Source organism: Tetrao urogallus (assembly GCF_951394365.1).
Source record: "Tetrao urogallus genome assembly, chromosome: 1".
NCBI lineage: Eukaryota > Metazoa > Chordata > Aves > Galliformes > Phasianidae > Tetrao > Tetrao urogallus.
In genome coordinates this window covers 25003936-25023686 of record NC_136813.1, presented here as the reverse complement: position 1 = coordinate 25023686, position 19751 = coordinate 25003936, and the positions used below count along the sequence as shown (strand labels likewise).

The 19751-nt window shown below is 38.3% G+C and overlaps 1 protein-coding gene across 2 annotated transcripts; it reads left to right on the top strand.

Moving 5' to 3' along the window:
* Nucleotides 1-339: 339 nt before the first annotated feature.
* Nucleotides 340-17855, top strand: PROSER1 (proline and serine rich 1; the record flags this gene model as incomplete). Of its 2 annotated transcripts, XM_079549381.1 has the most annotated exons (13): nucleotides 340-384; nucleotides 2999-3064; nucleotides 4100-4168; nucleotides 4441-4535; nucleotides 6141-6234; nucleotides 6748-6858; nucleotides 7477-7560; nucleotides 8857-8935; nucleotides 11398-11493; nucleotides 11616-11660; nucleotides 13878-15639; nucleotides 16294-16441; nucleotides 17733-17855. In XM_079549381.1, the coding sequence occupies 13 exons, from the start codon at nucleotides 340-342 to the stop codon at nucleotides 17853-17855; spliced, it is 2817 nt and encodes a 938-aa protein (XP_079405507.1). The 2 variants fall into 2 exon arrangements, with proteins under 2 accessions (XP_079405507.1, XP_079405508.1); XM_079549382.1 differs by lacking the exon at nucleotides 2999-3064.
* Nucleotides 17856-19751: the final 1896 nt, after the last annotated feature.

Below are 19751 nucleotides of genomic sequence, written 5' to 3'. Positions count from 1 at the left end.
CTCCTCGCTGCCCTGTTCTGCTCTGCCCTGCCCACCTCTTCCCGCAGCGCTGCGAGCGGCCCTGTGCCGAGCGGAGGCCGGGTGCGGGTTGTGGTGGGGCGTTGAGCAGCGCCTGGCGTGGTGCCTTTGTCTGCCCCCGCAGCGCTGAGGGACCCATCCTATCGCCTTGTGCTGCTTATTTTAACCTTTTTTTTTTTTTTTTTTCTTTTTAAACTTACTTATTTCTGTCCACATAAAGACTCTCATTGAAAGCTTTGATTTAGATTTTTTTTTTTAACTTTATTTTTTGCGGTTGTTTTTCCCTCTATTCAAATACCTGCACTGAGTGAACTAATAAAGATGGATAAGAAATCATTTGAAACCGTGCTGGATGAAATTAGAAAGGTAATTTTTCATTTTGCATGTTAATTTAATCATCTGGTGGTAGAATGCTCCTCTCGAGGAATGTTCCATGTTAAATTGTGTACTGTAATTATCATTTGAGGCTTAAATAAAGACTAAATTATACCTCAGCTTGGAAAACCATAATCCGGCATTGCAGGTGCATCGTGCTCATTGCATACAGCAGTATGTGGCAGCTGTGCTGTGCTTGCTCGGTTTGAGGTAGCTTTATTTTCTCAGAAAACAGAGCCCATGTCCACACTGTTAGTGAACTAAAAAGATGTGCTTAGAGAATGCTTATTTGAGATATGTTTATCATGGCTTTTAAATGGTAATAAAAGCCAGAATAACCTATCAGCACATTGGTCAGGGTGAAGGGATGCTTGGCTAGTCCAGCTGAAGTAGTGAGCTTGTAACATGAGATGTATTTTATTTTATATACCACCTTTTATATATACGTTTAGGAGACAGAACACATAAATCACACACCATGGGGAGTTTCTAGGCTGCATTCTGCTTGCCATATTGAAATGTATGTCTCCATCAGTTCATGAGCGTTTCCTTCCTCTGAGTTGGTCCGTGTTCTGAACTCTGGTGATGTGTCTCCTGTTACAGAAGTGCTGAGCAAAATACTTGTTTGATGTACCTGTTCCCTGGCAGATGCTAATGTTTCATTCTGCATGGAGCTCTGCTTTTGAAAGGGAAGCTGGAGATGGATAGCTGGGGCAGTTCCTAACTGATGGAAATGGAAACAGAAAAATAAGTGTCAGAATTCTTTAGGATCACTGAGAGATGAATGGAAGCATGGGTCCTGTCTTGTGTGGGAAGTTCAAGCTGGATAACTAGTTGGGAGGTTAAGCAGAGGTGAGGAAACATCACAGAGCTGGTATGTGTCCTGCTAAAGCTGCTGTGGTGTGGAAGGGAAGGGTATGCACCAGGTGTTGTCCTTACAAGGGGCTGTCCAGAAGGGATCATTTGCTCAGTGTGTTATGGTAGCAGAGGGTGCAGCTCCTGCTTGAAATGCAGCAGTGGCCATGGTTGAAGTTATTCTTTTGGGTGAATTGGGGTACAAAGTGCTTTTGCACAAAAGCCCCAGTTATGTTTGCTGGCATAAAGGCACCTGTGGGCGTTTTATATAAGGTCGCTCTCATAAACTTCTCTTTATAAAGCAGGTTGGATATTGGGCATATACGTGTATATATGTATGCTGTATTACCAGCTAAGGATATGACACAATAATTCCAGGATATGAATTTGCCTCCTAACCTGAGGACTGTCATGGGAAATACGGGGATAAAATCAGGGAACAGTTTGCACATGAAGGACTTTTTCTGAGAATTGATGGAGGAAGGGAGCAGTGTCTCAAGTGTTATATCTGCATTGCAGCCCTTCAGAATACATTCTGTGATTACTAAATACTGCAGAGAAAAGGGTTTTTGGCATGGGATGTCAGGCGTTTGTATTTCCTGGTGCCATCTGCCTGTATTCCTGTAAGCTGCATTTACTGCTCATCTAAGCATCGGTGCTGTGCTGTCTTAATGCTAACCGTGCTGCTTCAGTGTAACCTTCAGCTGTATCTTTGCTGCTTTGTTTAACCTTCATGTGGAGGAACCTTCTTTATTGTGTTACTCACAAGTCAGTTGTGTTATACCTTTCACTCCTACAATTAGCAGCAACAAAGTATTTAAACGTCTTACTGTGCAGCTTTAGTGCTATCTTTCTCCATGCTTATTTATGATAATTAAAAAAATAAACCAATTTTATGTACAGCAAAACAGAGTAATGCTTTTCATTTTTTTCTCCTATTATGAAGTTATCAATTGTCAGTTTATATGCTGTATGACATGCTAGTTTTGTGTGGTTGTTTTTTTTCCCCACAAATATGAAAAGAGAAGGAAGGGAAAGAAAAAAAAAAAAGGAATGAAGAGAGAAGTACATTTTTTCTCTGACTTCAGCGTTCCTGATAGTTTCAGGCTCATAAAGAGGTATGGGAGTTTACCTTGAACAGTGTGCAAGTGGGTTCTGTGCACCTGTGCTCCTGCAGGCAGACTGCAGTGACAAAGACCTTCATTTCCATCTGTGTGGAAGCAGAAGGGAAAAAAAGAAAGAACAGGGGCAGGTTTTAGGGCTATGGTAAGACAACAAAGCCCCCTGGAGCAAACTTTTATCATGAACTTCATTCTGTTGCAGTCTTGTTTCCCACTCTCCATAAATTCACTGAAGTAAGATACTCAGCTCATTATTTTATAGGGGTCTACAAAGAGATTGTATGAATAACTGTCTGTATTATCTTTAACATAAGGTTGATGTAAAAATGTAAAAAATGAGAATGGATAATATTTTTCTTTCAGTGTAGCTTTAAACCAAAGCAATATGAAATGAAATTAAAAAAGTGTTTTTTAAACAGAAAATTTCAATGACCTTTCTCTGGTTCTCACTGTTCCCTTAGTTAAGGAGAATGCAGTCACTTAGAAATATTGCTGTTAATGGTGTAAATGTCATTTTGCAAGGTCAAATGTATTTTTTAGATTAGTAGGTTTGTTTAACAGGACTGTGCTGTAAGTATAATTTTTTGAGGGCTACTTATGTGTCTTTTTTCTTTTTATGCATCTTCTAGGCTGTATTGACTGAGTACAAATTAAAAGCTATTGAATATGTCCATGGATATTTCTCTAGTGAACAGGTAACGTCAACACAGTTGCAAATTTAATGGGAGCTGTTGGTTTTGTCTATTCAGTAATATAGAATGTATCCCCAGTCATACTGAAGCTGAAGAGATTTATTTTCTCATTACTGTATCAACATAAGTCTGTTAAAATAGTTCTAAATTCTTTTGTATTATCAAACACATTACATTTTAGCTCCTCTTGCGTGAGGAAAATTGGGAAAAATAATCATGGAATTTGGAATTATTTTGCATAGATTTTCTAAAGTTTTTAGTATACAGCTGCTGCCAAGCAAGGCATAGAACTTCTCCTCTAGGAGGACAGGCAGAGCTGGGGCTGTGCAGCCTGGAGAAGAGAAGGCTCTGGAGAGAGCTGAGAGCAGCCTTTCAGTATCTAAATGGGGGCTGTAAGAAGGGAGAGGACAGACTCTTTAGCAGGGTCTGCTGTGACAGGAGAAGGGGAAATGGTTTCAAACTAAAAGAGGGGAGATTTAGATTGGATACAAGGAAGAAGTTTTTTACAGTAAGGGCGGTGAGGCATTGGCACAGGTTGCCCAGAGAGGTGGTGGATGCCCCATCTCTGGAGACATTCAGGATCAGGCTGGGTGGGGCTCTGAACACCTGATCTACCTGTGGATGTTCCTGTTCGTTGCATGGGAGTTGGACCAGATGACCTTTAAAGGTCCCTTCCAAATCAAATGGTTCTATGATTTTTGGTCCTATTTGCAGTTTTTTGTTTGCTTTTCTGCTTCCTATGTACTGTGGGAATTGTGCATAGATAAAAATGCATAGTGAGGAATGTGTGTGTGTGTTTTAAATACTTTAATATGAAGTCTTCCCTTTGCAACACTGGATTAGTTAGCAGCCTGTTTGGATGTAAAAAGAGCATTAGGTACTGATGGACGCTGAGGTAATCAAACATTACAATCAAACATTACAAAGTTGTCTATTTAGCTGTATAACACCTTACTCCGTGAATGTAAAGAACACACTGATGCTCTTAGCACTATTTTTGATATACTCAAAAGATTAATGATGATCTTTCTGATGCAGGTTGTTGAGTTACTGAGATACTTCTCCTGGGCTGAACCACAGCTCAAGGCAATAAAGGCTTTGCAACATGTAAGTTCTTGTGCAATAATCTTGAGGAAGATGTTCTCTCTTTTAATCTCATTTTGAATTTGTGATGTGTGCATTAGCAGCTGCCCTTTAATTGTCTCTTCATCTCTCTTTCTGTGGTCTCATAGTGTGAATGCACATAGAATCTCCTTCTCAACGAGAGGAAAAGAATATTAAACACTTAGTGACGTACACAATACATTGCTGTTATTAAGTTCTCAGTTTATTGTTGCATTATTTTATATATGTTCTTTTCTTTCTTCCTTGCTTGTCAGAAAATAGTGGCAGTCCCAGCATCAAAAATGGTTAATATTCTCAACTGCTTCACATTCAGTAAAGATAAACTTATTGCTCTTGAAATCTTGGCATCGTAAGTATCTCTTGTGTTGTATGTCCTTAAGATGTATTTGCTGTTTTTACTAATGTTTGACTATGTAAAACTTAATGTATCTCTAGAAGGAAGACATTAAGGTAAAGCACATATCTGCTATTGATGTGACTTCAAAAGAAGTCGTGCTCAAATTTGTAGTTCACCTGAGTCTTGTCTGTGCTGCTTCATGCCTGCTGGAAAACTGCTCCTTAGCCAGTATTTTTAGAGCAGTCTTCAGATGGTCAAATGATGAGGGCCTTAAGCTTATTTCTGTTTACTGAAATGTAAGAGGCTTGAGACCAGCGTGTTCTGAGCATTTACTCCTTTGCATTCGAAAAGTCCTCTGATTATTATATAAAAATGTGTTAAATGCTTCACTCAAATTGATACATTCTATTTACAGATCTAATGTCTATAAAAGATTTACCTTTTACAATTGTATATATTGAAACTCTTCTGCCTGGTTTAGGGGATTTTTTTATATGAAGTGTTCTGATTTGTTATTGTTTGCATTGAGTATGTCTGCCTTGCATATGAACATTGTAGCTTAGAGTTAATTTGAACATTTTGAGTGATATATAAATATATGATATAAACATCCATAAAACAATGAAGACCGATGATATAGGCATGATCTTACTTTTAGGGTTGAGGTATGAGAAGCAGTATGAGTGCTCCTGATCTCTTTCAGACCAAAGCAAAATAGGGTAGCCTAACGGAAGTTCAGTGGTATAATTAACTCATTTTTCTTCTTGGAATGGGAGTTCATAGGCTCTTTTGTTGCTACACTTCAGCTGGTGTGATCATTCACATTTTAATATAGTCTTTCAGGTATTTTTCATGGCTTTATTCAACATTCTGCTGATTGTGTCTATTCTTATGTTTTCCTCCTTTGATTAGTTGTCCTTTAAGTGGCTGAATTGTATTTCCAGTGTTTTGGCAGGAGCATAGTACTTGACATCAGTAAAAATGTTGTGGTAAGGGTTTTGAACAAGGCAAGAGGAAGCAGGCATTAGGCTTCCTGTATGTGCACGTTTTGTTGTTCTCTGTGGTGTGCCTAACTTCATTTTTGAAAGAGGATCAAGGGAAAAAGAAGGGTACTTTTTGGAGGTATCTGAGGAGTTTCAGTACTGCAGAACATGGGTAGAGTTGCCAGGAGTTTCAGCTTAATTTTTCTGGAGTAAACAAAATGAAAATTTGTTTATCTAGCAATCTAGTGAGCAGCAGTGACAAATTCAGTAGCTAGAGGTTTTCTGCTGTGCTGGGAATTGTATGCTAGTGGGAATTAAAATTTTCTAATGAAATGCTGTGATCCAGAATCCATTTTGTCAGCTTAGTTATTTTTTACTGTAAAGTCTAGCCATCATTATCCATTGTTCCATATTGATTTTGATACCATGTTTCACTTACAGGTATGAAGTCTATACTTAAGTCGAGGGTTTTTGCTTTAGTAAGATTAGTAATGTTACAATCTGAACTTTTTATGTTCTTATTAATGAACTGTTGGATATTGGCTAAATAATTGTTGATCATTTTTTAATAGTGCCTCATTTCTGATAAGTGTATAGAATGACAGTAATCATTTGTCAATGTCTCTATTTGTAGCAACATTGTTGATGCTCAGAATTACCGCCTTATTGAAGATCTGTTCAGAATTAATATGTCAGAGAAGAAAAGGTGTAGAAGAATTCTTGAACAGGTAGTCAAGATACTCTGTGTCTTTCATTCTGTCAAATGTAGTATTGTTTCTGTCTTTACGGTCATTGTGGGGTCAAGACTTCCTTTGAGGACTGCTGGGAACTGTTGGTAGAAAAGAGGATGAAAGAAGCAGTCAAAGAAAGATAAGAACTGTGTAGTGTATGTGCAAGAAAAGGGAAGTTTTTGTTGGGCACTGGGATAATGTGGAGAAAGAGGGAGAGAAACATAACCAGTACTTGAGGAAACAATCTGGGTTTGTTTTAGAGAACACCAAGTGCTTAATCCTCAGTTCAGTACAAGCTGAGATGAGTTGAGTAGAGTTACTGAAAGCAAATGGGGCTTTGGCAGAACTTCACAAGGGCTGTTTGGCAAGAAGATCTGACAGATAGAGACAAAGCTGTGAGTTGTTCCCCGTAGATCGATTTATGCAGTCTAAATGTCATTAAATATTAATGCATTTCTTTAAAGCATTGAATTTTGTAGCCAATAATGACCTCTCTTGGTTATTTTGCAGGCTTCAAAAACAGGTTGTAAGGCTCCTCATGCTATGATATCATCCTGTGGCATGATTCCTGGCAACCCTTATCCCAAGGGCAAACCAAGCCGTATAAATGGGATTTTTCCAGTAAGCATTTGCTTTTAATGATGCTCTTGATTTAAGATCCATTATAGTATAACCAAACTAGGATTCATACACATGTGAGGAAGAGTGTAATTAAAAGCAGTGATTTTAATTATGTCATCCATTTCACTTTCGCAGTGAACTGTACTTATTTTTATTTGCATATTCTTCCTATGCTGCTGTGTGTAAAGATTACTGCAAAAATAAGATTGTGTTCATATGTGGAGAACATTGTAAACTACAGTAATATTTGGCAGAGTCAGGAGAGGTATAAGGAACCTCACTTGTACATAAGATGGCTTAATATGATCACTACAGTACTACTGATAACCTTAGAGTGGTGTTTTTGAGGAGTTCTAGTATTTCCTGTGAACACTTTAAGGAGTGGAAGTTTCTGTAGAGAACTATGAAAGCCCAGTGTTACATACCCAGCTATTGGAATGCTCTTGTTTAGCATTTTACAAGTTTATAACACCATTTTTTTTTCGCCCAAAATATGTGTTGCTTTTAAAATACTTGGGAACTCAAATGTAGTTCAGACATAAAGCAAATATACCAGAAATTCTTCAGCAAGATTTACTTCTAAAGTAATCCCTAATAGTTGATTTTCTTTTGTTTCAGGGAACCCCCATCAAAAAGGATACAGAAGAATGTACTAGTGAAGGAAAAGGAATAGCAGCCCGTATACTTGGCCCATCCAAACCAGTATGTCTAATAAATGAATGAGTAGATGAAAAAAAAATCTAACCAACTGCAGATTTCATACAGCTTTTATGTGAAATGTTGTTATGTTTCAAGAAGACTGTAGAGCAGCAATTTAAACAAAGTGGAGTGAAGAATAAAGATAATATGTTCTAGAAATTTTGTAAATAATGTGAACAGAATCAAGCTGTAGATTATATCTTTGAGGAATAGGATTCTCTAGAGGATACAGTGTGTGTGCTCATTCAAAGCAGAATTTAAATTACAGTAGCAGAAGAGAAAACTAAAAGCAGTTTTAGTACTCCATTGTAAGCTAGTGGAATTTTTAGATACAAATATATGCAATTTTATGTTACAGTCTCTAGGGTTTTCCTTCATGAACATAAAGAGTGCTTGCATCATAGAAATGTGAATTGTGGAAGTGATTTAGGAAATACTTGTTTCTTAGCAACATAGTTGATCTATATTTCAAACTTTTTAAACAAAAGTGTGACAAACTTTCAGTGAACCTGATATTATCTAGAACTACTGTCCTAATGTTTTATTTCCACTTGTATTGTGAGATGTTTCCCACTAAGTGGTATTATTTTGAAGTGAAATGTAGCCTCATAAGTATTTGTTAGTTTTAAATCTTTAAAATGAGAACTCAGTCCAAAACTGCAGGGTGTGAAGTCTACAAGGCAGGAAGAAATTCTCTTTCTCACTTGTGATCAGTAGGTATTCTAGTTCCTAAAGAGGACTTCTCATTACCTAAAGAGACCTTACAAGAAAACTAGAGAAGGACTCTTCATCAGAGTGTAGCAATAGGATGAGGGCAATGGCTTTAAACTAAAAGGTGGGAGATTTTGATTAGATATTAGGAAGATATTCTTTACTGTGAGGGTGGTGAGGCACTGGAACAGGTTGCCCAGAGAAACTGTGGATAGCCCTTCTCTGGAAGTGTTTAATGTCAGTGTCAAACTAGATGGGGCTTTGGGCAGCTTTGTCCAGTGGAAGGTATCTCTGCCCTTGGTGGGGGAGTTGGAACTCAATGGTCTTTCAGATTCCTTCCAATCCAAGCCATCCTATGATTACATTAAAATGTAAAGTTGTACTAGTGATGTTTGTTTCATTCTCTTGGGAAATAATGAAATATATGCAGTTGGTATGGATATTACAGAGAAATCTGATATCATGAATATTTTCACTGTGCATAACAGCAGTTCTGAACGTTAGCTTTCTGACAAAAATTAGGTAATGCTTTCACTGTTCTTCCATTTTTATTTATTTATTTATTTATTGTTATTGTTGTTTATGTAGGCTCCATCAACCTACAATCCACACAAGCCTGTTCCATACCCCATCCCACCATGTCGGCCACATGCAACTATCGCACCAAGTAAGGCTTCTGTGTGTTCTTATCTTGATGGTGTTGTTCCATCCATTTGCCTTTTAATTAATATGTCAGTATGTCAGTTTCTCTGACCACAACTAGATCTGAAATTGGCTTGTGCTTCCTAAGCATGTTCTGGATACTGGTTTATGCCTCTTCCTGTCATGAATGCAAAGATGCTAAAAAGATAAACATATACTGACTTATTTTTCCAACATCCATTTTGTGAGAAAACTTCAGTGTCCTGTTCTGAGAACAGTATAGTTCACTGATGGAAGACACTGTGTATGTTAGATAAGATTGAGGCCATGCATCCATTTTAATCTTTTACAAAGGTTTGGACTTTGGCTTGACAAGTCTGTTGACTTGTTGCTGTCATGTCACACTTAAGATATGGTCAGGTTCAGCCATACACTGGATGGGAATATGTAGGAATTTGCTGAATAGCAGGGACCTCTTCCTTAGTTGACCTCAGTAAAAGCACTTTATTGCCTCCTCATCACAGTGGAACACTGTTTCCTAAAATTAAAGTTTAGACTTTTAGATGAAGATTTCAGACTCAGAATGGGCAGCGGCATTTGCGCTTGCCATATTATGTTTGATCTGATTACTCCTAGTCACGTGCCTCACACAAGATCAAACCTTTGTTTATAAGCTTCTCTCCTCTTGTTCTGCTGCATCAATCGTTTGATTCAAGACATTTGTGGTAGCAAGGCAATTAGTAGCACTTCTCTCACTGGTAACTGTAATCCATCCACCTAAATGCTCTTCCTAGCAAATGACAAAAAATTGTGACATAGGTTTTGCTGGCAGTACTCTTAAATGGCCATTTCTTTGAAGTGAGAATTTGAAGATCTTACATGGCTGGGCTCTGATCTTTTTGTGCAGCAGACAGAAACTTGTTCTAAATTTGCCATTCTGTGAAGAGCTCTGGTCTGCAAGCTTGCTTTTCACTGATTTTAGGGATTTCAGGGACATTTTAAGGCATTTGATGAGAAAGCATGTGATGTTATTTACCATGGATATTAAAGGGTGAGTCATCTAACAAACATAATGTCTACAAATGTCTTTATAAAGAATCTAGAAAAGTAGGCACTACTACCAGTTAGACTAAGTCTGATGACTTGTGTCCTAGAAATGCCTTACTCTCCAAAAAAGCATACAGGAAACTTGCAAACTAGCTCTAATTTATATTACATAAATCCTATGTGAAATAAATTGGGACACAAAGTTTGTCCTGTGGCTGCACATAAATGCTAGTGCATTTTAGGATATTAAGTCGTTTTAAAGGTCTGAGGCCTTGTTAAACTGTTTTAAAAAACCTTTGTGATAAGGGAACTGATGATAAATATCTATACATATAAAATAACATTTGATGAGATTGCAGTTGTTGATCTGTAACTATTGAATCTCATTCCAACAATGTTTAGAAAGGTTGGAATGATGTTTTATTTTCTGCCTCTTACATGTTTTGGTGTAGTATCTGCTTTCTCTGAGTCACAGTGATTGTTAGTTACTTCTCTGATTTTGGACCATGAATTGTCCTGCAAGAAGAACCACGTGGAAGTATGAAATGAGAAAGGATTTTTGTATTCAGATTGCTGCTTTTTGAGTATTTTTTAAGTGGTGCCTTTTCCCGTGAAGCATAAGTTTGTATATTCTTAAAACAATCATTCAGGACCATTGTGGATTGTATGTATATTCCTGTAGTTTAAATTCTGATGCTCTTCATCAGAAACGTATGCCACAGGTATATATATATATATATATATATATATATATATGTATATGACAGTAGCAGTTTGGGTTGGTCTAACCCAAGAGCAGTTCTAAAGAATAAATAAGGGGAAAAGGTATTTTTGTCATGTTCAGTAGAGTAAGTACTTTATATAAAAATCATCTGCTGTCCCACTTCAGTCTCTTTACATTTAAAGAGACATTGAAGAGCGATAGATTAAGAATTTGGTATGCACAGAGATGGGACATCATTCTCTACATTTTCTCACTAGCAGTGAAGGGCTGGTCGTGATCATTGGTATGTTTGACTCTTTTGTTTGTTAAGGCTTTTCGTGTTAGAGGAGGAGTTGCACCAGCCGTTAAGTTAGAAATAGGAAAAAAACAAGTGAGGCTGCAGACACTGATTTTTTCCTCCCATTAAGTTCTTCAAGTGAGATGGAAACGAAAGCAGTTGAAACCTGTCTTTTCCAGGCTGTTTCAAGGTGAAAAAATCAAAATTCCGTTTCTGCTATGTTCTGCTGTAAAAACAATTAGAGTCTCTTCATAAACTTGGATCACAATGTATGTCACTCAGGCAGATAATGTCAAAAACCCAAACGATTAATGGCTTTGTCTTTTTAGTGAAGAGATGTCTTAAAATCTTGATAATAGTCTTTTTAAGGAAAGACAGTGGGTCATTCAGATATGGGTTCTTCTGGCAAATAAGACGTTTACTGCATTTCTTCTTCTAGGTGCTTACAACAATGCTGGCTTGGTTCCAATGGCTAATGTTATAGCTCCAGGTTTACCAGCTCCTTCAACATACACTACTAATCAAGGGGTATCAGGTAAAGCGCGAATAGGTTTAAAAGTGTAAAAGATATTTTCTCCTCTTTCTTTGTTATGACTGGATTATTCATTGCTGGAGTTCTGTTTGCTTTAAAATAATCAGCTGTTGTTCTCTGTTTAGAAAATGAAGACCTTTCCAGCCAGGCAAAACCTTCCCAAAATCAAGGTAAATTCAGGTCCGCAAGGGGTTTATCATGTTGATTGTAACTCTGTTAATTGTTCAGAAAACGTAAATCATGTATTTGTTTAGTATGATTTTCATAAGCATTGAAGTATTTAATTGCAGCTGAAATATAATCCCTTGAGAACCGATAAAAATTCATTTCAGGCATTTGGCACTTACAGTTGTTGAAACATTAAAATCTGGCCTTCTGTGTTAGCTCATTAGAGTTTTATCTTCATCTGTGTATGCATTTAAGAGTTCATATAAAAAGCTAAATAAAAATATGCTTTGCAGTATAGTGTATTGAAATACTTCATTAATATTTTTTGCACTTTTTAAAACCTTGGACCTCTATTTGAAAATCCATTCACATTTTAATTCCATATATTAGTTGCAATGGGAGACTAGGAATACAAAATAGACATATTCTTTGTTCCTAGTTTGTTGAAATCCATATCTAGAGTATCTTAACTGTTAAATTCAGGTACGCCTACCTGCAGTTTTGTCTTGTGCTTTAAATTTCAGTTATTTTTGCAGAAGAGAGTTGTGCATGTGTTGGTCTGTATATGTGTGGTACTTGGTGTACCGAGGTTTGGTAATTGAGGTGATAGTAATACAAATAGTAATAATAAATCCCATGATGAACTACTAGTACAAGATTTTTGATAATACTTTGGTAGCTTTGACAAATATAAACTGAGAATCTGTTATGTATTGAATCAGGCATATTAAGAAATACCCAAACAGACAACACGATTGTGATAAGTTTAGCTTCTGTAAGAAAATATATATATATATTGTCTTTTCTTCTTTGTGCTCAGGCTTGGTAGAGCAGAAAGGCTGCTATTTCAAAGAATCACTTTATACATATTTGCCCTTTAAGTGCACATGTATTTTTATGAGGTAGTTTATACAGGTAAATCAATACGTTCTAAGGAGTCAAATAGTCTCTTAGGAAGAGAAATTCAGTAACAGCTTTGAGTTCTGTTGCAACTGTGTTTCTCTGGTGATTATCTTTGCTGGATTAAAAATTGTGATCATTGGGAGAGTATTCAGCTTGGCAGCATCCAGAGCAGAGCAGTCTGGGTTTAGATTCTTGGAAAAGGCTATATAAAAGGAAATGACTTGTTTGCAACCTTTCTCACTTCAGAGTTTCAAGATGCATAAAACAGGAGTATATAACATGAAGCTAGGTCCAAGATTTTAAAGATACTATTTTTCATTTAGTTTATGCGTAGAATTTGGGTGAGAGAGAAATCCAACCTATTTTGGGCCTGTGGGAGACGAGTTTGGCCAATTGCATCAGTGATTTGCTTACAGTCAAACTGACCGTTTTTAAAGTAAATTAAAATTACCAGGGTTGTTTTGAGAAGAATGATTAATTACATTCACATTCCACAGGGTACTAGATGTAGAGATACCAAGGCGCTTGATGTGCCAGCCTTCATAAAATGCAGTTTCTGCCCCAAACCCTGACAGTGTGCTGCCTTGTTTTCCTCCAGCTTGACTTGTCTCTTTGACTTGATCTGTAGGGTTGATACAAATTAATATTCCTAGTGTCAGGTGGTTGCCTCAATCATAGATGCCTGACTTTCAACTTCTAGCAATATTTGTTGATAAGGTCAAGTGACATTGTTAGTTTAATACTGCAGTGTGATACATTAATTTAAAAGTGTACCTTCTTAGAATCAAAGTATGAAGGAAACACAGTGAAGAGAATGACCTGATTTTGAAAGAAAGAAAAATACCAGCACCTGAAATCAGCTTTCTTCAGATGTTGACTAAACTTCTCTGAAATCATGATACATTGAATTAACTGATTCTGAAGGAAATTCTGACCTTCAGTGAGAGTGAATGCAGAGGAGCCCAGGTGATCCAATGCCAATAGATACAGGTGTTTACCTGTATCATGTAACTATTCTTGCAGAGTATACTTGAATATCTAAACTGTCTTGCATGAGATTATGAAGAGATGGTAGATGTCACAAAGTGTTTTGAAGAAAAGTAGTAGCCTACATAATGTACAACTTGTGTGATGTGTTTGTACGTACCTTTTTGTTTTGTTTTTGTAGTTTCCAGTGTGGATTGTTTATATACAGACATTGTATGTTAGCTATTGCCTGTGTTTCATTTTTTGAAATGCTGTATAAAATGTGTTTGTGTTGATTTCAAACATTTCTGACAGTTTCAAGTATTCTTACCAGTTTTGTTTCTTTCCAGCTTTTTCTGCACAAACGAATCAGCTCTTTACTCCTCATGGTTCTAATCCTTCAACACCTGCTGCTACTCCAGTCCCTACCCCATCACCTGTCAAGGCAATAAGCCATCCATTAGCACCTGCAACTCCACTCATCTCTGGGATGAACATGTCTACCCCTGTCCTTCCTGTTTTCCCAGGACAGGTCTCCTCCTCCATCCATACATCTCAGCCATCCACGCCAACCCCTACAGTCATCAAATCCCTTTCATTACCTGGTGTTCCTGTCACATCTGTACACAGTGCAACCTCTACTCCCATCCCTGCAGTTTTCTCTGGGCTGGCTTCTATACCCTCTGCTACACCAGCTCCACAAGGCTCTTCCACACCGTGTGCTACACCTGCACCTAGTGAAGCTTTTGCATCTGCTACTACACCATTTGCTGGTCTCCCTTTTTCTGCAGCCTCTTCAGTTGCTTCAGCTAGTAATCCCACTCCATTGTCATCAGTTTTTGCTGGACTTCCTCTGTCCTTGCCACCCAGTGTCCAAGGGATTTCTAGTCCTGTTCCCTCAACAATTGCTAATTCTCCTGCCACCACCATTCCTGGTTCACTTAGCTTGCCTAACCCTATTTTGTCTGTCTTAAAGGGATTTCTGACATCAAATGACACTTCATTAATCAATTCATCTGCTTTACCTTCTGCTATGACTAGTGAACTTGCTTCTTTATCTGCTCTTGCTAATCAAAGCTCTGACCCTCCCACGTCCTCTGTCAAATGTTATACTCCATCAGCCACCCCCACCTCACAGCGTTCCTCCACGCCCGGGCTGGCCATTTTTCCAGGTCTTCCATCCCCATCTGTGACCAACTCTAGTTCCACTCCTCCAACATTGCCTGCACAGTCACCTTTAACCACCTCACCATCAGTTATGCCAGTCAACTGTGGCTCATCAGCCTCCCTCTTGCATGGCACAAGCCCTACTAATCCCGACCAGCAACTCTCATCAACCCCAGTTGCCACAAGTATCCCACAAGTTCTGATCAAAACAGAACCCATGAGTCCTACCCTCTCAGCCTTCAAAGGTCCTTCTCACTCAGCTGGTCCTTCTCATGGCACTATAGGGCTCTCAGCACTCGGGCGTGCGTACACCTCAGCAGCGTCAGTGCCAGTCAGTTTACCCAGCTCCCTGAACCCAGCACTATCGGGTCTCTCCTCTTTGAGTGCTCCTCTAAACAACCCCAATTCTCTGGCTTCCATTTCCCTCGCCCCACATGGCTCCACCACTCCCATTGCCCCTGTATTTAATGGACTTCCTCCTTTCACATCTCTAACCAGTAACTTTGCTTTTACTGGTAATCCAGCACTTGCACCACCCGTCACTCTCCCAGGGTCTTTGTTAGCTACTCCAGCTACTACTGCTTCAGCTGTGTCTGCCCCTCATGTGAATTCCACAGCCGCCGTACTCTCAGGACTCGCCGCCTCAGCAACAGTCTCTGCTCCACCCTTCTCGCTTAACTTGTCCAGTGCCGTCCCTTCCCTTTTTTCTGTTGCCCAGGGACCTCTGGGATCATCAAACCCATCCTTCCCTGGTTTTCCTGTCTCTAACACACCCTCTGTCACTCCTGCTCTCCCTTCTTTCCCTGGCCTCCAGGCATCCTCTGCAGTAGCAGCAGTTGCACCGTTGCCAGCAGCTGCCACAGCCCCATCTCCGGCTCCGGTCCTGCCAGGGTTTGCCTCGGCCTTTAGCTCAAACTTCAACTCTGCACTTGTTGCACAGGCTGGGTATGTTTTTGTTTCTGAAGGAGCTCAGTACCACTTATTTTTCTCTTGAGCAAAATGCTGATTTTACTTTATACGTAGACCTTATTTTCAGTCCTAGTTAGTAAATTTGTTAGTAAATGATTAATCTGTAAACCTAGTTCACCAGTAGATTGCCACTGTCTTTGGAAACTAAGTGGTATTTACTAAATAGTTTGTATAGTCCCTGTCCAGTGAGGTGCTGAGTGATCTCATTTCCCAGATGAGGATACTTGGCACCTGCTGGCTTTTACACAAATGCATTCCACGCTGGCATCCATTGACACATCCAGATAACAGCAGACAATGTTCCTAGATGTTCGTATGTTTTAAGGAAACACTAAGCATTAACTTTTGTCTATGAAGTTTTTTTTGTGTGTAGAGTAGGTACAACCAAGATATAAAATCTTCTGAGTTCCCTCTTAGGTACATTGTGTTCCAAATGGTCTTGGTTTGTATATGTGTGAATAATTTCTAGGTAGGTAGAGACCAGGCTTCTGTTTGCAAATTCCAGTCTTTGTGAAGCTTAGAAAAAGATGCTTTTCTGATTTTTATAGATACAAGTTTATATAGAGTGAAAGATAGGTTAACATTTGATAGGATTGTTCCTAATAACAACCACATCTTGATTTCTTTCAGCTTGAGTTCTGGACTGCAGACACCAGGAAATGCAGTTTTTCCTGGTCTTTTATCTCTCCCTGGTATCCCTGGCTTTCCCCAAAGTGCCGCACAGTCTTCCTTACAGGAATTGCAGCACAGTGCGGCCGCACAGTCAGCACTGCTACAGGTATGGTGCCCGTTTGTTAATACTGTTCTGCTTCCAGTAACTACTTGAATATATACTTGGGTGTTAACTCCTTAGGATTATTTTAAACAAGTAAACTGATAGAGAAACAAGTAAACTGATAGAGAACTGATTACAAGGATAATGGTAAAGAACAAATCAGATGAATTTCTTACTGAAGGTCTGGGTGATAATCAGTGTAGAGTGCAATGTAATGAAACCCTTTTTGAAAACTATGCAGAATAAGGAGTGAAAGATAAAAGAAAAGGCAAGCACATAAAATTTTCATAAGATTTGTTTTAAACCTATTGAGCTGATCATGTAGCTGCAAAATCTGTGCTCAGATTCACTCTGACATTTTAATACTTAAAGATTTATGTGGAAAATTACTTTATTTATGTACCTTTCTGCATCCTCCAGCAAATTTTATTGACTTTGTTGCTGTGCCTTCATCTTGACAGTTCTCTATAATATAAACCTGAGGTTGCTTTAGGTAATGTGTAGCTTCATCATCTCTCTCATTTGTGAAACAGCTTGTTGTAGTCATCAACATACAGAGGCTAACTGAAGCTATCATTAGAGTTTGTATTTGATAATTGAGATGCTTGTTTTGCCTTTTGTTAAAAAGGGCTTACGTACAGATTAAGAATGCTGGCAGGGCTTTTGTTCTTCCATCCAAAATACAGGCAGTAAAGTGTCTTCAGTTACTGATTTCTATGTTCTGTGACAAGTGGATTTTTGAGATGGAGCATATGTCTAATACTGTTTAGTGTGCAAAACACTGTCAGATACCTCTTAAATAGCAGGGGAAATGTAAGGGGGAATGTGTAGAGAATTATTCTGTGGAAATCTACATACAGAGGTTGGTTTGGAGAAATGTTTTCTCTTGTTCACGAGTTCCTGTCAGTGAAATGAACATTTAGATACTCAACCTATGTAGATGAAGAAGGCTGAAAGTCAGTGAAATGCTACAGCTCCTGATTAAGCTATGCCTTCCAAATCAGCTGTGGCTTCCAACGTGGGAAAATAAATGCCAATAATGCTTCTTCATTTTTCCTGTTAATCCAGCTGCTTTCTCACTCTGGTATTTCAGAGCAATAATTGCACTGCAGTTTAACACATGCATACAGCACCATTGCTCATCCTCATTCTTTGCATACTTCAAATGATACTTTAAGTAATTGCTGTTTTGGCTTGAGTGGGATTGGTATTGTGGCTGAAATTTTGCTTGATTTAGGTTTTTGTTTGTTTGTTTTTGTCTGTGCTGTTTCCTAACTTCTTCTCTTCCTTGAAGGCACATTCTGCTTCTGCTCTGGAGAACTATACAGCTCAGCCTGAAGGTTTTGCTAACTATCCATCAACACCAGGAACACCATTTTCATTGCAGACAAGTCTGCCCCAGAGTGGATGGCAATAAATACCAGACATTTTTAAAGACTGCAGTGGTTGCTTGACAGAGCCTGGTCCTATTCACTTTGAAGGCTGTCTCCACTTTAGTGAGAGCGCTCTGCTTGAGTGGGAGCATGGTTTGAACTGGGGAAGGAGGGGAAACTGTGAGGATAAAATTCCAGGCAATTGTATCAGACATCAAGCTTAGGTTGTGATTGCATTTTATTGATTCAGGGTCTGATCCTGCAAGTTTCTGAGCATCCTTGACTCTTTTTGTAGTTTATAAATTGGAATGTTTGGTTTCTTACAGGATCTGGAGCATTCAAACAGACGTTTGTGTAAATAGAGCAATTGGCTAACAAATCAAATGGGGAGAACAAGTATACTTAATTGTGTGTATAAGCACCTATTCTGTTACATTTTGTATGGTATATGTGGTTAATATAGAATAAGACCTAGAATGAAATTAGGTAATTAAAGCTGTAGATGGTCTTTAGATGCACACCTCTGTGCGTGCATAGATCAAGATCAGCTTATGGTTCTTCAGACCTATCATTATGTTTGAGGATCTCCTGTTAGCATCGATAGTATGGTAAGGGGAGATCACAGGGGCTTGGGCGTATTTTTACACTTTGAATTATTGTCATGGGCTTGCTGCTGAATTGTGTACTCTGTCAGAATCAGAAGGAGAGAACTAGGAAATGATAATGTATTTGGATAGGAGTGGATGTCTTACTGGAGTATGGTTTAGCTAGCTGGAAATACATCTTTCCAAAGTCCGTAAAAAGCCTTTTAATTTGCATCTAAAGTAGTGTTCCATAGCATTTTCCCTGCCCCCACACCTCTCTGTGGATGAAATAATTGTACTGCGGATAGGTTGCCTATCCGGCACTTTTGACTGCAGACTTTTGTGAATGTTTACAGACATGGGTCAAGTTCTTCTTTCCCTTATATTTACAGGCCCACTGGTTTTATTTTGTTGGCTATAAACCACAATGTGATGGTGCTTACGAGTTATCCTGTGAATATAAGTGGGAGCAGAATTTGGACCATGGGATTTTTAGTATTTTTCCTTGGAAAACGTACATGATTTTAAAGGCATATGGCTAAATTAACTGTATTGGTTAGGAAGGGTTATGATGCAGTATATAGAAAGGTCTTGCTTTGTTAGTGAAATTGAGTTGTGCACTCCTCTAATGATGTTAGTACCTGTGGCAATGTGTAACACATCATTGAATATCATCTATTTAAGGTAAACTCTCAATCGTGTCAATAGAGATGAATGATATTCAATCCTGTGGTTAAATTAAAACGTAGAGGATATGATACTGTAGAAAAGCTCTGCACCTAGAGTTTTACTTTTTTAAAGATGAATTCTGCTGGGAGATGTTGCTAATGTATTTTCTTTCAAGATGTGAACAAACTTTTTTAGAACATTAATGGAAATTCATGTACTGGTTTTTAACACAATTTTTTTAAATAAAAAGTTTACAGTCATGGCAAAAGGCTTTGCTGACTATTTACCTATTTGCTTAGAATATAGATGAATAAACTTGTTTTTACTAAGACACTTCCTAATGTTTGATCCTACTTAAGCAGGTTTTTGTGATGCTGAATTATCTACAGAATTATAAAATAGGTTTCCTAAAGAGTGATAATAGAAGTACTCTATGAAGTGTCATTTAGATAGAAAATGTAAATAGTGTCCTAGACACTCTGTCAGTATTGGGGTAGTCTTGCATTTTCATAATCACATTTACATATTACTTTGAAGTATGTTGCACGTTCACATTCTTTATTTTGTGAAAGCGGTTGATTTCACAATGATTCTCTGCTTTGAACTTCTTTTGAAATTAATGCCTTACCTGTTGACTCCGGAAACTTGTGGAAAAAATCTCAGCCATCTTTCAGTACTACTCATTCT